We start from the raw sequence: 17095 nt of genomic DNA, 5'->3' as shown, positions 1-17095 counted from the left end.
GGCTGGCTTTAGGCCTTATACACCCTCCTGTATATCCCTGTTTACTCCTGGCTTTTCAGATGATTTGAGGATTCATGCGGAAGGGACCACAGCCTTGCCGTCATTTCTTCCCAGGAGACAGCTTCACTTTGGAGATCAATTAAGATAAGGAGAGGGCTCATTACAGTATTCACAAATGGAGAAGCACTCCAGAACCAAAAGAAAATCAGGATGTGAAGACAGTTCTTGATGAATTAGCCACTAGAAGAAAAACATTTTTTGTTTCTACCAGCCAACTCTTTTGTAACTGGAAGTTAAAAGATAATAACAACAGCTGTATCAGAAGAGAAGTGCTTAACTCATTCTGGTATCTGAACTACTTGACCTGGGCCAGTTCCAAAGAAAGAAATGTAAGAAAGGCCCAAATAAGCCTAGCTAACTCAGTTAACATTGTATTGAGTATATTTTCATTTTATGAAATTTATTATGAAGCAATTTAAGACTACTATGACTAACAAACCATGCTAGTCTTTTTGCCAGAAAGTGAATATTCTGACAAGCTTGAGGGTTAAAATTAAATATTATGTTACTGAAAAAAAAAGAGTTTTGTTGTAGAAACATTTTTCTCAGTTTAGATTTGTTTCATTTTAGCCCAGTTGAGGTCTGCTTGTCTTTTTAAAGATGGGATCAAGTAGATAAAAAATGCCTAACTGATATTGTAATTTAATTTTATGTATTACTATCACAGCAGTTAAAAAGCAGTTTTGCCAAAACAGAATACTTTCATATTGCCAGGTTACTTAGCTTTGTTAAAAACAGTGAACAATTCCAACAGTCTTAACATTGTAAGATCAAAAGAACTCTATTAAGGTACTGCACCTTCGTTACTCAGCCTCTTTTTCAGGCCTTGCTGAAATGCTCAGATAAATATTTAATGTACCTCCATATTATTCTTACAGTAATTGCTTGTCAACTTCTTTAAGCTTAAGTCTGTATAAATTTGTTATCAAACAATTTAGTATTTTAAAAGTTGATCTTTTCACATAAATCTGATAGTCAAATTTAGAGCTCAATTTTAAACCCTGAATAGCTTATATTGGTTTTGGTGGCTTTCATTAAGTTCTGTACTTGCCTTCAAATGTGCAGTTTTACTCAGTTTAAAGTGGCTGCCATCTCCAGTTAGTATCAGTGAAGCTGAACTCAGTCAAATCTCAGTTAGTAGCAATCATTTTCCCCTCACTTGGCTTTGGCAAAAGAGAGTCTGTTCCCAGGAGAGTTGTCTCTGGGCTCAAATGCAGTTACCACCAGGTAAAGGTAAGAGGGGACAGACTAAGACAGTGCAATGAACATCATGGCGACAGATGGAAGGAACAAAGAATCTATTAAGAGATGATATGGGAAGTAATAGTTTAAGAAATGAAAGAATGGCAAGAGACAACCTGGGATTTATAGTGGAAATTGCCAATGCAAAGAAGGAAGCATAAAGAATAAAAAGTGGAAAGAAAATGAAGAGAAAAAAGGGGATGAGGGAAAGTGAATTGAAGGAGGAGATTGTTGGGGAGAATAAGGCAAACACTTGAATAGAGCAGCAGCGTATCTAGTCTTGTTTAGGGGAAGAGATGAGGATGGAATGACAACTCTTGCTCTGTCAGGGAATAAAGAGGGTTTTTTTTTCTCAAATTTAGAAACAGTTCTATATGTATTTTAGGATCACACTTTGATTCTGAGAAGAGCAGACAAATGGAGAACACATATCCCAAGCTGTCCAACAAACTCCTGAACAATAAGAAGGCACAAATCAGTTTTTAAATTTCAGGATCTTTAAGCTATTTATGAGATGTTAAGAGGTCTACCATTATAGAACCACAGAATGGTTTGGGTTGGAAGGGACCTTTAGAGGCCATCCAGTCCAACCCCTCCCTGCAATGAGCAGGGACATCTTCAACTAGATCAGGTTGCTCAGAGCCCTGTCCAACCTGACCTTGAATGTTTCCAGGGATGGGGCATTTACCACCTCTCTGGGCAACCTGTGCCAGTGTTACAGCACCCTCACTGTAAAAAATTTCTTCCTTATGTCCAATCTAAATCTACCCTCTTCTGGTTTAGAACCATTACCCCTTGTCCTGTCATGTTTTAAATATCCTATTATGTTCTTGTATTTCATGTTTGGAAAAAAAAAAAAGGGAGGAAAAATGTCCAAATCTACCAAGCAATCACTATTTGACCTGGTATTTGAGTTCTGCCCAGTCTTGCGATCCCTCCCTGTGCCAATGGTAGAGTAAAGCAGCTGCCTTTCTCAGAGACTGCTCCTCAGCCTCAGATGGTAGCCAAGTGATCCTGGGTTCCGATTACATTTCTTCAGGTGAGTATCATTCACAGCCATTATTACTCATTGTGACCTCATAGCTTTATCATAAATGGCAGGGAGCTTCAAAGCAAAAATAGAGAAATTGCACAAATCACAATCCTAGGAATAAAACCAGCTTGCCTATTTGCATTTGTAATGCCTGAGAATAAATATCTAAAACCTAAGCATTTGGCTAGTCTAGATAATCAGTGCTCTGGCCAACCAAAAACACACTTATTCCAGACCAAAATTAGGAACCAGAAACTCTGGTATCTAATAGTGCTCTTATGTTTCACAAACAGCTGTAATTGGGACAGTGTGTATTAGGTTCTCTTCCAGGAAGTCATGCCCATACAGTTTACTCAGGCCACTGTACATCCAAGACTTCTCAGCAGCACAAGCAAAACCAAATTTTACTGTCCCAAGAATAAGTACAAAATAAATTTTCTGGAACAGGATGTCAGCATGATGCCTTCTTTCCTGCCTGCTTCTGTACATATTTCCTGAAAAGAACATTCGTATCACTGTAACTACTTTAGCATTTCTGTTTATGATATTTGTAGCAATTAGAAAATAAACACCACCCTACTCTATACACGTAAAACAGCTTGTAAGTCCAAGCCTGGACACTTTTCGCACATTTTTACAACACTTATCTCAACAAAGAGTCTAAAAACCAGATTGATTTTTCCCTAGCTAATGCAGTACAGTCAAATAATCCAGTATATTCACTGAAGTCTCCTTCCTATTCTACCTGATCTCTATAGTCATGTATATCCACCATGCAAATGCTACTTGTCTCAACCAAGAACAGACACAGGTTGGTGCAGCTGTACAATTGTGGGGTTGGCCCTGTGAATTACTGCCTTGGAGAACAACTGCAGTATAACAAAGTTATAATTTACGCAAGGTTATCAGGGACTACTTAACATGTAACAAAACTTATTACAAGAGCTATTTATTTAAAATATACATACATATATATTTATATATAGCCTGAAAAGGAAGATTCAAAGTTGATCTTTACTAACCAACCTTCCCAAGAATCTGGAATGTCACAACTGCCTCTGAAAAGCAGGATCTCACCCTTTGCTTGGGGAACATGACGTTATGCAGAACCTTCACATGCACGCAAATACGCATACACTTGGATGGAGAAGAGTGGGAGACAGATGCCCGTGGTGGAGATAAACGGGAAGGCAACTTCTGTCCAGGCGCTATCCACCTCTGTGTTCTATAAACGCTTTTCAGCTTCTAAATTTCCAGTTTCACAGACTGCGATACTCTCTATTGACTTTGGAACACATAAATTTGAAAGCACTTTAGAAAGGCTTTTTCCCATTAGGAAGCACGCCTACAAACTGCAGTGGGAGCGCTGTCCTTCCCACCAGCCGCCCCACACCTCACCCCACTTGTCACACAGAACCTGGTGCCCACCAGGCCTCCATCGAGCACAAAGTGCCACTCAGAGGGGCGCTGGGTACTGGTCCCCGTCATTGCCAACAAGCCCACAAAACCGGATTAATTTCCCTGGCGCCGCGCCACCCACCGCCCTCCTCAGGGCCGGTCCCGGGGCGGCAGCCCGACGCGGGGGCCGCCCGCACCTGTTGGGCCAGGGAGGGAACGGCGGGAGGGTGCTCCTTCCCCGAGGGGACCCCCACGCCCTGCGTGAGCGGGGAAAGGGTTGAGGAGAAGGAGGCGGCGGCCCAACCTCTCCATCCTCCTCTCCCTCTCTCCGCCCGTGAAGGGGGCGGCCGGCGGCGGGGCTGCTCCGCTCCCCTCACCCGCCGCGGGGTGCAACGGTCGCTGCGCGAGGAGAAGGGCGGGGGTAGGAGGGCTCTTCCCTCTTCTCTCCTCTCCTCAGGGGAACGGCAGCGGGCGGGGACTGACCTTCCCCCCTGCGTACCCCCCAACGCCGCCGCCTTCCCCTACCTGCCCCGCCCGCGGTACCGGGCAGCGACTACACGACGGCGGCAGCAGCGGCGGCGAGGAGAGGCGGGGGGGGGGGGGAAGGGGAGGGGAGCAGCACCACCGGGAGAGGAGAAGGGGGGGAGAGAGGGCGCCCCGCCGAGACCTTTAAACTCTCGGTGGCAGCGGCGGGACTACCCTTCCCAGCGTGCCGCGGGGCAGCCGCCCCTACCCGGCGCATGCGCGCTGTGTGACGGGCGCCGCGCCTGCGCTCGGCATTTTTACCTCACGGAGGCGTCGCTACCGCCTCCTCCTTCTCTCATCCCAGCAGCCCGACGGTGTAGGCCGCCTGGCTGCTGCCTGCGGTTCCGTCCCGCCTCAGCGGCCGGCCCTCCGCTCCGTCCCCGCCTGCTGAAGGAGGGGCTGGCCCGGCTGCCTCCTCGGGGAAGGGCGGTTTCGCTGATTTTCTTCTCGCTTCCCTTCCCCTCTTGCCACACGCGCTCACACACACACGCGTGACGCGCGGCTTCGTCGGCGCTGGGGCCGCCTTTGTCAGGCTGCGGGCCCTCGGCTAGGCCCGCTGCTCCTTCTCCTCCCAGGAGTCATGTCCGAGCAGACGGGCTTGGCCTTGCCGCAGACCATGGACAGGTACGGGGAGGGCTCGGCGGGAGGGAGCCCCGGCGGTGGGTGCCCCGGAGTTGCGGTGGGCCGCTCCGGTGCGGGGCCCCGGCCGCCGTTGTTGGCGGGGGGGCCGAGGCACGGTGGCGGCGGAGCAGGGCCTGGGCTGGTAGCGCGGGTCCGGTTTCATTGGGTTTTGGTGGGTTGTTTTTTTTTTTTTTGGCTTCTGGAAACGGTGGTCCGGGCGAAGTAGTTCCGGCTCCGCCGTAATCAGCGGGAGGTAGAGGGGGCAGCGGCGTGGTGTCCGCGGCGTGCGTGGCGTGTGGAAGGGTGGCTCTGGCGGCGTTTGGGTAGGAGGAGGTGTGTCTGGGCCGACACGGGGTCCGGGGAGAGTGGTGGGAGTCTGCGGAAGGCTCTTCTGTTTCTGTGAGTCTAGGAGATACTGCAGGTGTGGAGAGCATTGGCACATACGTAAAATACGGCATCAAAAGACGACCCAAGCTTAACTGGCCTTGTATGTTTTGTTGCTGGTTTTATGATCTTTGATGAAAGCCTGAAATTGCTTTTCGGAGTGCTGTTAACAAAAAACTAAAATTACTTTGACTTAAGTGTAGGGGAGCAAAGATGCTTACTAACTTTTAAATTATTTTTATTACATTTGTTTTTTCTTTATTCCCTCATTTGAATATGTAACACTTTGATCCTGTTCCACTGAGGGCTTAAGATTTCTTATGTATGTCTTTGAGTCATCCAGGAAGCCCTTGAGACTCAATCCTATAAACAACAAAAACAAACTGATAACTGTTTAATGCAGGGGTTGTGGTAGCCTAGTATTTCAGAAGGTGGGGACCCAAAAGGAATCAGGCTTCTGTTGATGAAACTGTCAAGCTTTCATCATAAGGAAACAACAAAAAAACCCCTCGTGTTTTTCTCCTTTCCAGGTCACCTCTAAGGAAAGAGGATTTAGCCAAGTACAGGTTGTTGTTAGGCAAGTGATGGAGGTATAAACTATGTGAGGCAGGGGAAGAACTTGTGCAGCCTGGAAGGTGAGGATGAGAAGTTACGGTTTGATATAGAAAGAGGACAAAAGTGAGTTGGGGAGGGAGGGAAAGTTGTTTGTGTTTCAAAAGAACTGAAGAGGTGTGAGATGACAACAGGATGGTTCAGGCGATAGTTCAGAACAGTGCCTATGAAGGAGGCTAGCTGTCAGGAAGTATAAGTGCATTTCCAAGAAGTAACAGGAAGGAGGTAGATTTTTAGAAATACTATCAGGAAACTATTCAGTTTGATACCCTTCCTGTGAATGTAGGGAATATAAGGGAAAAATGAAGGAAGACAACAAGAATTGGGAAGAGGATGATAGAACTATTGTGCAGGAGGGGGGAAAAAAGGAAAAGATCAGAAAGAGTGTTGCAGAATCAACTCCTCTGAAACTAAAACTAATCTTCATCCTGAAGTCTGTAGTCTAATAATATGTAACATTTTATGTTTTTGAGTTCTAGGAAACCATGGTGTTCTGAGTGGATCCCCTACTGTCTATGACTGTTGTATCACACTATGAAGTTCACCCTTCATAGTTCACCCTTCAGGGAAATGGCTGTAAGGTGGTGTTTATAATCTGTGTTGTGAACAACTGTTATTAAATTAAACAGTTAATTTAAAAAAGGGACATTAGTTAACTAGTGACCAAAACAGTTTACTGTTCTTCAGTTATGTGTAATGGATATGTGGGGTTTGATGTACATTTAGTAGTCTTTCAGCTTTGTGAAACTGTAATTTGTATTTCTGGCCGCTTTCAAAGACTTTTTCCAGTAAACTTGGAGTAGCAGAGTTGATATAATCTAAAACAATTGGAAGTGTCCCTGACTTCCTTAACAACAAGGACAGCGGGGAAAAAAATTCTAAGTATCTAAGTAGTGTAAAGGGAGGTATGAAGAGAGGCTGTGGCTTTCATACAATAATTTGTTGGGCTCAGTATAGGAAACTTTAGAAACAGTAGTGTGAGAAGTAGTGAATAGAGTGGTAAGAAGGAGCCAAGTATTTAGGATTTGAATTTAAGTCAGAGTGTAGTACAATACCAATAGAAGTATTCTGGAGTAACCAAGACTTCAAAGTGCAGCCAGTATAAATAATTTCTCAGTTACATATTGGCTTTATGGAGTGGGGTTACATTGTTAAAAAACAAATTTTCATTCATCTCTTATTTTGAAGGTCATGCATAAGTATGTAGTGATGATCAAGATAAACCTTCGATACTTCACATTGGGGGACATAACACGTGCGTGAATCATCTGTAGGGATTCTGAGGGCTTGAAATACCTCTAGTATCCTGTTATCTTTATTGCTTGTGACAAACAGTTTTCCTGGGTAAGAGGAAGAAGTACACATGCAAAAGCTTAACCATTCATGGGTTATAACTTAACACAAAGTGCATACTTTTAAATCAAATTTGGATCTCTTAGTGAAGGATGCAGAAAATAGCTTTTCAGTGAATAAGATTTGAATTTTATTCTAATAGTTAAGTCATTAGGAGGGGGAAGAATAAGGTTTTCTTTTGTTTCCAATACCTAGCTGATCACCCAGAGTGGCGATGGACTGCTGTGTAAGGTGTTGCTGCAGATCTGAATGTATGCACTGCTTTGTGTACAAGGGTTAGAGCTTTTATAGCAAGTTCTTTAAGTATTTGTGAGAGAGAACGGTTGTCGTCTTCTCTTGACTCTTAGATTGTACATCTGTATGACTTACAGGCTTTTTTTTTTTTGTTAATAAAGCAACTTGGGTTTCTCCCATGGAATGGGTGTCTTGATAGCTCTCAACATTGTTGCCTAGGATTCATCTTTCTTTTGTGTATCTTGTGCTCCATCCTTCTTTATTTTCCCTGCATAATTTAAGTCTGGAAGCAAACCACACATCCATAACAAAGAGGGTAAACAGCTGTTAAGGTATAAGGAGTTGGTTACTTGAAATTCCTAGCTAAGGATTTTTATACTTGCCTGAAGGATTAGCTACAGCATAAATACAAGAAGCATGAGAAGTTGACATGACCATGAAGTGACACTGCGTTCTGGAGTGTTCTTGCCTGCAGCGTTTAGAAAGCTAATCCAGATTATCATCCTGATACTTTCAGGCCTCAAAACTGGAATTTCCATCCCTCTTGTAATTTTTCTTTTTTCTAGCTCATGTTTAAGTAACAGGCCTAGATAACAGTCTTAAAATACCATCCTTTTCTGCATTCAGAATTCTCTGCAATCTATAGTGAAGGGCTATATTCCTGGACAAATGTGTGCACTTGAAGGCAGTGGTTAGTGGTCTGTCTAAATAGTGAGGTTTTATTATTTTTAATCCCTTTATTCATGTTTTAATGCATAAATTACAGAATGATAAATTAAAAATTTGAAATTGTGGCTTTTTATATGCTGTTAGTCAGTGTAAAACTTTTTTAATATTTATGTAAAATAGCCAGATTGCATGAAAATGTCTTAGAAATTATAGCTATTACTCTATTGAGTGCACAGGGCAAACTTTGCTAATGCATTTATAAAATTTTAACAGCAGAGGCCATTTGATATGCTATACATATTTTTAGTGTAAAAGGAAATACCTAGAAATATTCTGTACGGTAGTAGGATGTTGAACATATACAGTGAAATTCCTGTGCCTGGTATGCCAAGATCATGAACTGAGCCAGTCCTTCTTGTGTTTTCCAGTATAATTTTGAAAATGCTCAAAAGTCTTTTAAGTCTTTTGTGGGCTTTTTTCATGTTTCCTGTCAATTAGGTCCTATAAGTTTTCTATGTCTCAGCACTGTTTGACAACAGTTCTTCCAATTGAACACTTCCAATTGTCTTCTAGCTGTGCTGTGTAGCACCTGTCTTAACAGGTATTCTGACTTCTTAATGCATTTTTCAAACATTTTAATTCTTCTGGGTAACTCTGAAGATAAGATGTTGAACTTCCTGGCAGGTTTTGGTGCTCTGTTTGACTAAAACCTTAATCCTTTAAATACATAGTATTCTTCCTGTGTCATTTGCTTGTCAAATACAATTTGACTTTACCTCTCCTATTTTTTATAGGTATGTCTGTAAGCAGAACTAATGTGTAAATTCAGTGTGTTTTTAAGTTATGTCTATAGCTACATCTTGTCAGTTTGCTATTTTATAGCTTTCTGTAATAGGCTGCATGTTATTGCCAGGACGTCAGTTGGCTGTGATCCTGTACTACTTACAGAACACTTGACTGGGTTTTGCCAGAGTTGCTGTTAAAAACATACGAGAAAACAAAACTAATAACTATTTATCTACTATGCAGCCTTTTTACTCTGTTGGTCGAGCAGCCACTTTCTGAAGTGGCAAGATGTGAAAATAGTTATTAAACATGTGCTTGCCGAAGTTGGAACAAGCCCATGTTGGTAGAAAAGGTAGACAATGCAAATATTTGAGTGATTTTAAAAAAATCTTCAATGCAGTCAAATTTAAAAAAAAATTAATTTCATAAGTGTACCATCACATTTTCTCTGATTTATTTGTTTGTGAAGATAATCCAGTCAATCTGCTGCCTTCAGAAAAAATCCAAATCCTTAGCCATACACCATCTTTTTTCGAGATGGGTCATTGCCTGTATCTACCTTTATGTGAGCTGTAATGCTAAAAAGTACTCATATTTTGAAGCTTTATTCTCTTTACTTTAGTTGGATTATGTGTGGATTGCTCCTGCAGTGAGTTATACCAAGGCTTCAGGATGTTGGAGTTTTGTTTTGTAGGGTTTTCTAAAGCATGTTCTGTAGTAGTGATTTGTGGTGCTCCTTATGCTACCTAAATTAAAGACAACTTCTGTCCCTGCCTTCCCATATATTTACCAGCGGGCTGGAATGTGGTCACTTTTGCCTTCTGTTTTTTCACGTTCAGATATGTCAAAATGTGATAAATAATCTGTGATGGCTTGTTCAGGTGCATGCTGAAGAATCAGTGTCGTGGTACTTTTAGCAAGGTTTAACTTTTGAATTAACATGTTTTATTCTCTGAATGGGTAGTAGTTGGTTCAACTGTGGTTGATATGCAGTCCTGCTTGACAGAAACTACAGTAACAACATAGGAGTGTGCTGTCCTCTGCCCTTGCAATTCCTTATTTAAAGGAGACAATAGAGTTGAAAATGCAGGTAGACTTTAAGAGCAATGAAAAGATAAAATGCAGAATTGTATTTGACTTAAGAAATTACTTATACTGTCATGAGAGGAATACTGTTGCAACTAAATTTTTTCTTTGCCAGAGCACTGATTTGTGAGAAAAATACTAGCAACTGAGTTTCAAAAGTTGCAAAATAGCATATTCATGTGTTTTCTGCTTTTGAACTGTCATCTGATTCCATAGTAATATTTTTAAAGAAAAAAGCATATGCAATGGTTTTGTACATAATTTTCAGTTGCTCTTTTCATTCCAGTTAGCATGTGTGTTGTTGTTTGTGTTGGTATGAGTCTTTTCCTTACCTCTTTGCAAGCGCAGGCACTGATTTTTAGGTTGATTTGCACAAATAACTGTTGATACTTAAGTAACCAAAGACGCAGGTTTGGATTAAGACCTTAATGCTACAACCGAAGTGATATAATTAGTGCAGCGTGGTCCTTGATTAAAGACCTTTATTCTGAACTCCTTAAACTCATACTGGATGTTGTGTGCTGTGAATAATCTCTCTGACTCAAGTTGACACATGAGTAAATCTTTGTAGGAGTGGAGTTCAACCGGATAAGATACGTAGAATAATAAACAACATAAACCACTTTACAGGATTTATGTAGCATTTTTACTTTTCACAAACTGTTTACTGTCTCTGCAGTTAAGTCTGTTCTACTTGTGCTGCAGGTAACATGCTTCCCTGCATTGCCCTACCTGAAGGAACTGTTTTCTTTCTACACAACACAGCTAAACTTATATTTTTGAAAGAGGACTTTCCCTGGCTTCTGGTCAAAGTCTGTCAGCAACTAGAAGTACCTGGCTTTCTGTTGTTCCTCTAGAGTAGTTTATGGATGCTTAGAAAGAAAAGAGTATAAGAATAAAGAATGGCCTGTGCTGGGTTAATACCTACCAGGACGGAAACAAGGTGGGTTTCCCTGTCTTTCCCACAGCTGATTGGAAGCTGTTGTTGATACAGGAAGGAAAAAGCAAAGTTATGTATACCTAAGAGTGGGTTTGAAGAATGAAAGTTTGAAACAGTTATTACTTTCTAACAGCTTGACTTTTTCATTATTGTTTCATCCCAGATACATGCCTTGCTATTTCAGTTCTCCTCATGCCAAAGGTTCTGCGTACATTGAGTTCTTCCTGTGCCTTATCAGTAAAGATGATTAGTGAAGATTGATTGCAGACCTGTAGAATGCCTTTTGCCCATCTGTAGTAAAAAGTCAGCATGTTATTTATAAACCATCTTAACCTTTTGACTGTCATGTGCCTTAGATTTCTATCTTTGACGTCTGCTTTGATATGTTTAGGAACAAACATACATGATTTAATTGCTGCTTAACTGTTGCCTACTGTCTGCAGGTAGAAGTTAGTTATTCCTCCTATTTCAGTATGGGGAAACTTCTGAGACACCATTTATCATTTTTGGTACTAAAAATCTTGGTATTCCATGTAGTGTCAAGGCATTCAAATAATATTTTCATAAATTGTATCTGCTTCATCTATAAAAGCTATATAAAAATGTGTTTATTGACATTTTCTGCATTAAAGTGGTCAGACCTCTATAATATTGCTTAAATGAGATTGTTTCCTTTGGCATGGTATGTTACAGTGCTTGCTGAAGTTAAAACTTTTGACAATTAATGCAAATGTATTGAATAAATATCTTAATTGATCTCGGTAAATTATACCTATCAAAAGGGTCAGGTATTAATTTTGGGACAACTTTAAGTAATACTTAAAGTGGTAATGAATACGCCAGCTGTTTAGGACTTGTTTGCTTGGTACTTCTGACATCTTAACCTATTTACGGTCTTACTGTACTGCAGAGCGGGTGGCAAGTTCCTTGTGTGAAAGCGATAAGAGCTTTTTGGTGCATCTTATTGTCTGCTTCTCAGCAACAGAATGAGTTGGGTGCTAGCTTGTTATAGGATGTAATAACTATCTTTATCAAAACAGTGCATGACTGGTGCTTGTGGCTTACCACAAGTAGCAAATCCGTCTTCAGTGCAGCAGAACGAAAGGACCCAATCTGAAGTGTTTGCTTAAAAGAACAGAACCTACTTCTGGCTAGTGTTTAAAAATGAAACTGTTATTAAGGTTACATGAGACAGTCAAGGGACTGCAGCATGTGACCTACTAGGAAAAGCTAGAGGGAACTGAACTGGGCCTGCTTCCCTGAAGAATTGGTGGCTTGGGGAGACCTAATAACCTTCTGATAACTACTGAAGAGGTTGTTCAGAAGACAGTCTGGCTCTTTCTGGAGGTTCCTGGCAGGATGATGGGCAACAACGACCATAATTTTGAGCAGATGAGGTTTCAGCATGTGGGGATGGGGAGTGATGCAGTTGAGCTTTGGAACAGGCTGCCTGTTCCAGGTTGGTCTGACTGGGTCTGACCTGACCTCTGATCTGACTAGAGACTGTGGACTAGGGACTGTGGTCCCTTCCAACCCAAATAATTCTATGATACCAGGTCTAGATGCAACCCCAATGTAAATAGGGAGACAACACAGCATTAGGGCTCTATTTACACTGCATGACATGAGTATACTGTGCTGGAGGTGTCAATACAAGAGGTACAATCCACTAATACCTACTGGCAAGTTTGCACTTAGCTTTTTTTAGCATCTGCTCTGAAATCTGTACCTAGAAGTTAAGATGACTTCTTGTCTAGTTGGACTGGAAGAATAGGGTGTTTTCCTTTTCTCTAAGATTTTTTTTGCTTTCCTGTTATTTTACTGTTTTTGTCCATAGCTTTCTACCATTCAATGGATGTGTTTAAGCTCAGGATTTTTATGACAATGATTTTGGGGAAAGGTATCTAACACTAATATAGCATAAGAAAAATTCCAATCAGTCTCCACTTCTAAATGCTGGTTTAAAAAAAAGGTTGCACTGACGTTGTATTAAATGTGGAATGAGCGGTTCATTTGTTTGGAATTATAAATCTTAACTATATTAACTGATCAAGATAAAAATGAAAATTAAACTGGCCTGCTATGTAACAGTTTCCCTGTAATAAGTAAATACCAATTGATTTAAGGGCCAATCATCGTATATGCTTATGTTTGGAAAAAAAACTCTTACAGGAAACAAACTTTTTGGATAAGTGTAGTTAGCGTTTCTAGGCTTTTTTTGCCTAGAGCAATTATAATTGACCAGTGCAATCAGTGATTGCCAACGAGCATATGAACTACTTAGTATTCTCAGCTTGTGTATTTGTGCCTGTTTCTCCCTTTGGTCATGCATCTCTTCTTCAAGGTGTATGTATTAAGAGAGTTAACACAGTGTGAAGGTAGTGAATAATAGAGTTGTTATGGACAAGATGGGCTGGCATACAGTAATTTATTTTTAAAAGCCATTTTAATATAGGTTTTTTTCCAGTCTTTTTAGAAAAAGATTAGACCCTCTTTTTTAATGCTGTAATGTTGTCTTCACATAGCTTTATGATCTCTCCTCATTTGTTTCACCTTTTACAAATGCTTCTGCATGAGATCTGAATACTTTTGTTTAGAAGCAGATATTTTGTATTGGATTAAAATGTGCCAACATAAGTTAGCCTTCTGTGAAGGATATAATTGCAGAAGGCCACATGCTGAGTGCTTGTGACTGTTCTACCGGTGAGTCATGCAGTCAGTTCTACAGAGTGCTGAGGAGAGTTACTTAATGTTATGATCAGACACCGTGGAATTTTCACATTTATTCAGAGTACAGACATATCCAAATTTTCAGTGTCTGCCACATTTGAGTCACTTTTGTTGTTCTTGAGGTATTAATGTCCCAATTAATAATGGGATCTTCTTGGGGTTTAAGTTTTTTTTGTTAATTTTTTAGTTCTCAAATTATTCAGGTTTTATTATGTATATTAGGAGAATATAAGATGGCTGACTTCAGTAGAGCTTTTTGGTTTGCTCTCTTATATTGTAAATTATCTGATAAAAGTAGAAGTTATAAACTGAGAATAACTTGAGTAATAGTGCCTGTTACATAAATGCTTCGAGTTCAAAGCAATTTGCTTGCTTTGGAGTCTTCCTGCCAACTTTTTCAGCTTTAGAACTACGCTTCCTATTTTTTTTTCTTTGAAATAACATAACAGAAAAATTACTTACCCTGTATGGTCAGTTTAACCATGAAACTCTCTAGGCACACATCATACAAAAATTGAACTTTATTTTACAATCACCTTGCCTAAGAATGGAATGTAAAGTGGGTAGCCTAAGTTTGGTTTCTAACAGATTAAGTCTATGCTAATGTGTTTATTTGCGTAATGAAATATATTGTGCCTAAAGTTTAATTTGTATCTTTAAGTTATCTGTGTGATACTGGAAAATTGCTGCAGGAGATTGAGCTCACATAATGCAGACTGTGAAGGGAATGTAACTTTGCATTTCTTGTCTTTTATCTTTTGCTTCTCACAGCAACAGCTTAATGTCAAGACAATTACAGTTTTAGATGTGTCAAAGTTGGTCTATTCTGTATATATGTTGCTCTTGATATTTGTAACATCTGTCATCTACTCTGTACATGTACCACAAATAGCAGTATTAGTATGTTTCTGATGCAACTGTCTTCCCCTTTCCCTCTGTGCAAAGTAACATTGTTTAATGCTAGTTTAATAGAAACTACATATTTTTATCTTCTTATTGAGACCGGGAATTGTATTTAACATTCCAGTTTAAAACAGCAGATTAAAACCATCTTGATACCAATCTTTGAAAACACAGATATGATTAATGCTCGATTAAGGAAGCTAATAAGTACATGTTAACCTTCTGTTATGGAAAAGTAAATCTTCCAGGAGATACGAAAGGACTAATGCTTGTTACCCCTTGTCTCAGAACTTGGAGCAATAAAGGTTAAAGTCAAATTCCTTTAAATTGACCAAACGCTTGCTTTAAATTATGTCTTGGCTAATAGAGGAAGAATGGATGTAGTTTTGCTCATTGAATGGCACAGCTAATTACAGAATTCTGACAAAGTAATGAAGCAGTAGTGCAGCGATTCGTAATCTTGGTCCATAGGCAGCATTTTTAAGCAAGCAGTATGCTGTGAGCAGAATTGTTTTGCTGTCAAGGTTAGCCTCAGTGCTTGTATTTTTAAATTCTTCAATAAAGTTAGGAAGTTGTTTTCTGGGAACGTTGACTGGGGAGTCTTTTGTGTATGTAATTAAGCTACAGCGGTATCTTAGAGCGTTGTAGCATACTTGAGTCTCTTTTTTGCTAAGAAACAACCTCCTGTGTTCTAGAGCTTCAGATAAATTCTCTGCTGCCTGCATTGATATTTTTCACACATCTTCCCGCTATCCTCTGTGGTCATTTAGTGTTAATAAGTTGGAGAGCCAAATGAGTCATTTTCTGTGCACTATTCTCGACTAATTCCCCCCCGTTTTGTATGCCTTGGTTTAATTCAAGTGTCACTGTCTAACTGGAGAGGGTATTGACTGAGCTACTGAAAATTATGCAAGTGCTCTTTTTTTCTTCTCAAAAAGAGTATAATTAAAGTTGTGATGACTGTGATCAAGGGTATAGTTGAAGATACTTTTTCCCAGAGGCCTCAAATGATTGTAGTTAGACAGATAGTTATTTGTTATACATTTATTGTCTGGCAAGTAAATCCGATGTACTGGAAACCATCAAGACAGTCAAAACCCGAAGTTTAGCACAAATTGTTATTGCTGTAAGAATTTAATACAGTAGATTACAGGTGAACTACAGCAAGAATGGCTTTTTTAAAGCTACTTTGAGTCTGGAGCTGTCTTCCTTTGCTAAATCTGTCCCTGTTGCTAGAATTAAGGCAATTATTTTTAGCCTCAAATAATAACCCAGCCTCCTTTAAATCTTATTTGAACATAAATCAGATAGTTCAGCTTGTCTGTAGTTGAGTGTCCTACCTTCCCAGTAGGTAATGTTATCTGCTAGAAAGGCTGTGTGTGGTGGTCTTGCTGTCTAGAGTTCTTGGAGTATCTTGAACATGCTAGCAGCTTTTTTTTTATTCAGCCAGTGTAAATGTTAGTGTATGAATTCTAGCTGATCGAGCCTTTTAGTACTTCAGTTATACATTGATGTTGTGCTGCTTTGCAATTAGACATTGAGAGAAGCTAAGACTTAAAGGAATTTCTTCTGGCTTTCATTTTCCTCATCAGGAGGAGCTTTCAGAAATACTGCCATACAATTTTGTGAATATTACAGACAATTAATATGTAATTAAGACGTTTAAAGGAACATTCAAGGCAGTTATTTTAAATAGCCTCTAAAACATAACGCTAGTTGCTTCATATCTCTGTTACTTTCCATGTTTGATTATGGACAGCTTTGTCAAACAATACTTAAGAAAAAGTTTTCTCTATATATTATGCTATCTGCATTATTAAAAAATCCCTGAAATGTTTAAGGCATTAACTTAATGCTATTAGAATTCTTCACTGTTTGCTATGTATATATATGCTGGACTACATGGTCAGCTTCTCTCTTCAAATCATGTTGTTCAAGGCATATTTCAATTTTGGAAGTAAATTGGTTTGTGTATGTGGTGGGGTTCTCTGTTTTGGTTTTGTTGTTTGGTTTTTCTCTTTTGAATTGGTTTTAGTCACTCTTATTTTTCTTCCTAAACATGATGGTAAGAATCAGTGTTACTCCCTCCTAGCAGGCACTCAGTAGTTTAAGTTGTTAGAGTTGTATGCCAAGCTCCTAATGTATAATAATAATATAATTAACAAAATGTGTAATGTTTTGATAATAAGGTGCTTATTGCTTGAGTAATAGTTTTACCTGATTTGTCCTTTGCACATTTTTAGGAGGGCCTTATTTTCCTTCCCTCCTTTAAGAAATAAAACAAATGTTTATCAACGACGGTCTTCAAATATTTAGAGGCTCTCAGCAAGGCCACTGAGCCTTGGTGACTTACCAAATTTTGCTTTTGAGAGAGTATAGTAGTATTAAACAAAGCCTTTAAGAGAACTGAATTTTGAAGTCTTCGCGGAAGGGATATGCCTGAATAACTGGTTGCAAAAGTTTAATTTGTCAAGAATGAAGGGCAATTTTTTTCTGATAGCCTAGATTGTCTTTGACAA

The 17095-nt window shown here is 39.9% G+C and overlaps 1 protein-coding gene across 4 annotated transcripts in view; it reads left to right on the top strand.

The window, feature by feature from the left end:
* The first annotated feature begins 4516 nt into the window (after positions 1 to 4516).
* The window catches only part of MARCHF5 (membrane associated ring-CH-type finger 5), a 32084-nt gene continuing 19505 nt past the window's right edge, over positions 4517 to 17095 (top strand). Inside the window, exon 1 of one of the 4 annotated variants that reach the window (XM_075108203.1) lies at positions 4517 to 4882. In XM_075108203.1, the coding sequence (XP_074964304.1) occupies positions 4839 to 4882 (44 nt within the window). In that variant the 5' untranslated portion in view covers positions 4517 to 4838. Of the gene's footprint in view, positions 4883 to 6430; positions 6457 to 17095 lie in introns of those variants that run through there. The other 3 variants (XM_075108205.1, XM_075108204.1, XM_075108202.1) reach the window with 3 other exon arrangements.

The sequence above is a fragment of the Phalacrocorax aristotelis genome, chromosome 12, assembly GCF_949628215.1.
Source record: "Phalacrocorax aristotelis chromosome 12, bGulAri2.1, whole genome shotgun sequence".
Classification (NCBI taxonomy): Eukaryota; Metazoa; Chordata; class Aves; order Suliformes; family Phalacrocoracidae; genus Phalacrocorax; species Phalacrocorax aristotelis.
This window is presented reverse-complemented; position numbering and strand designations above follow the sequence as displayed.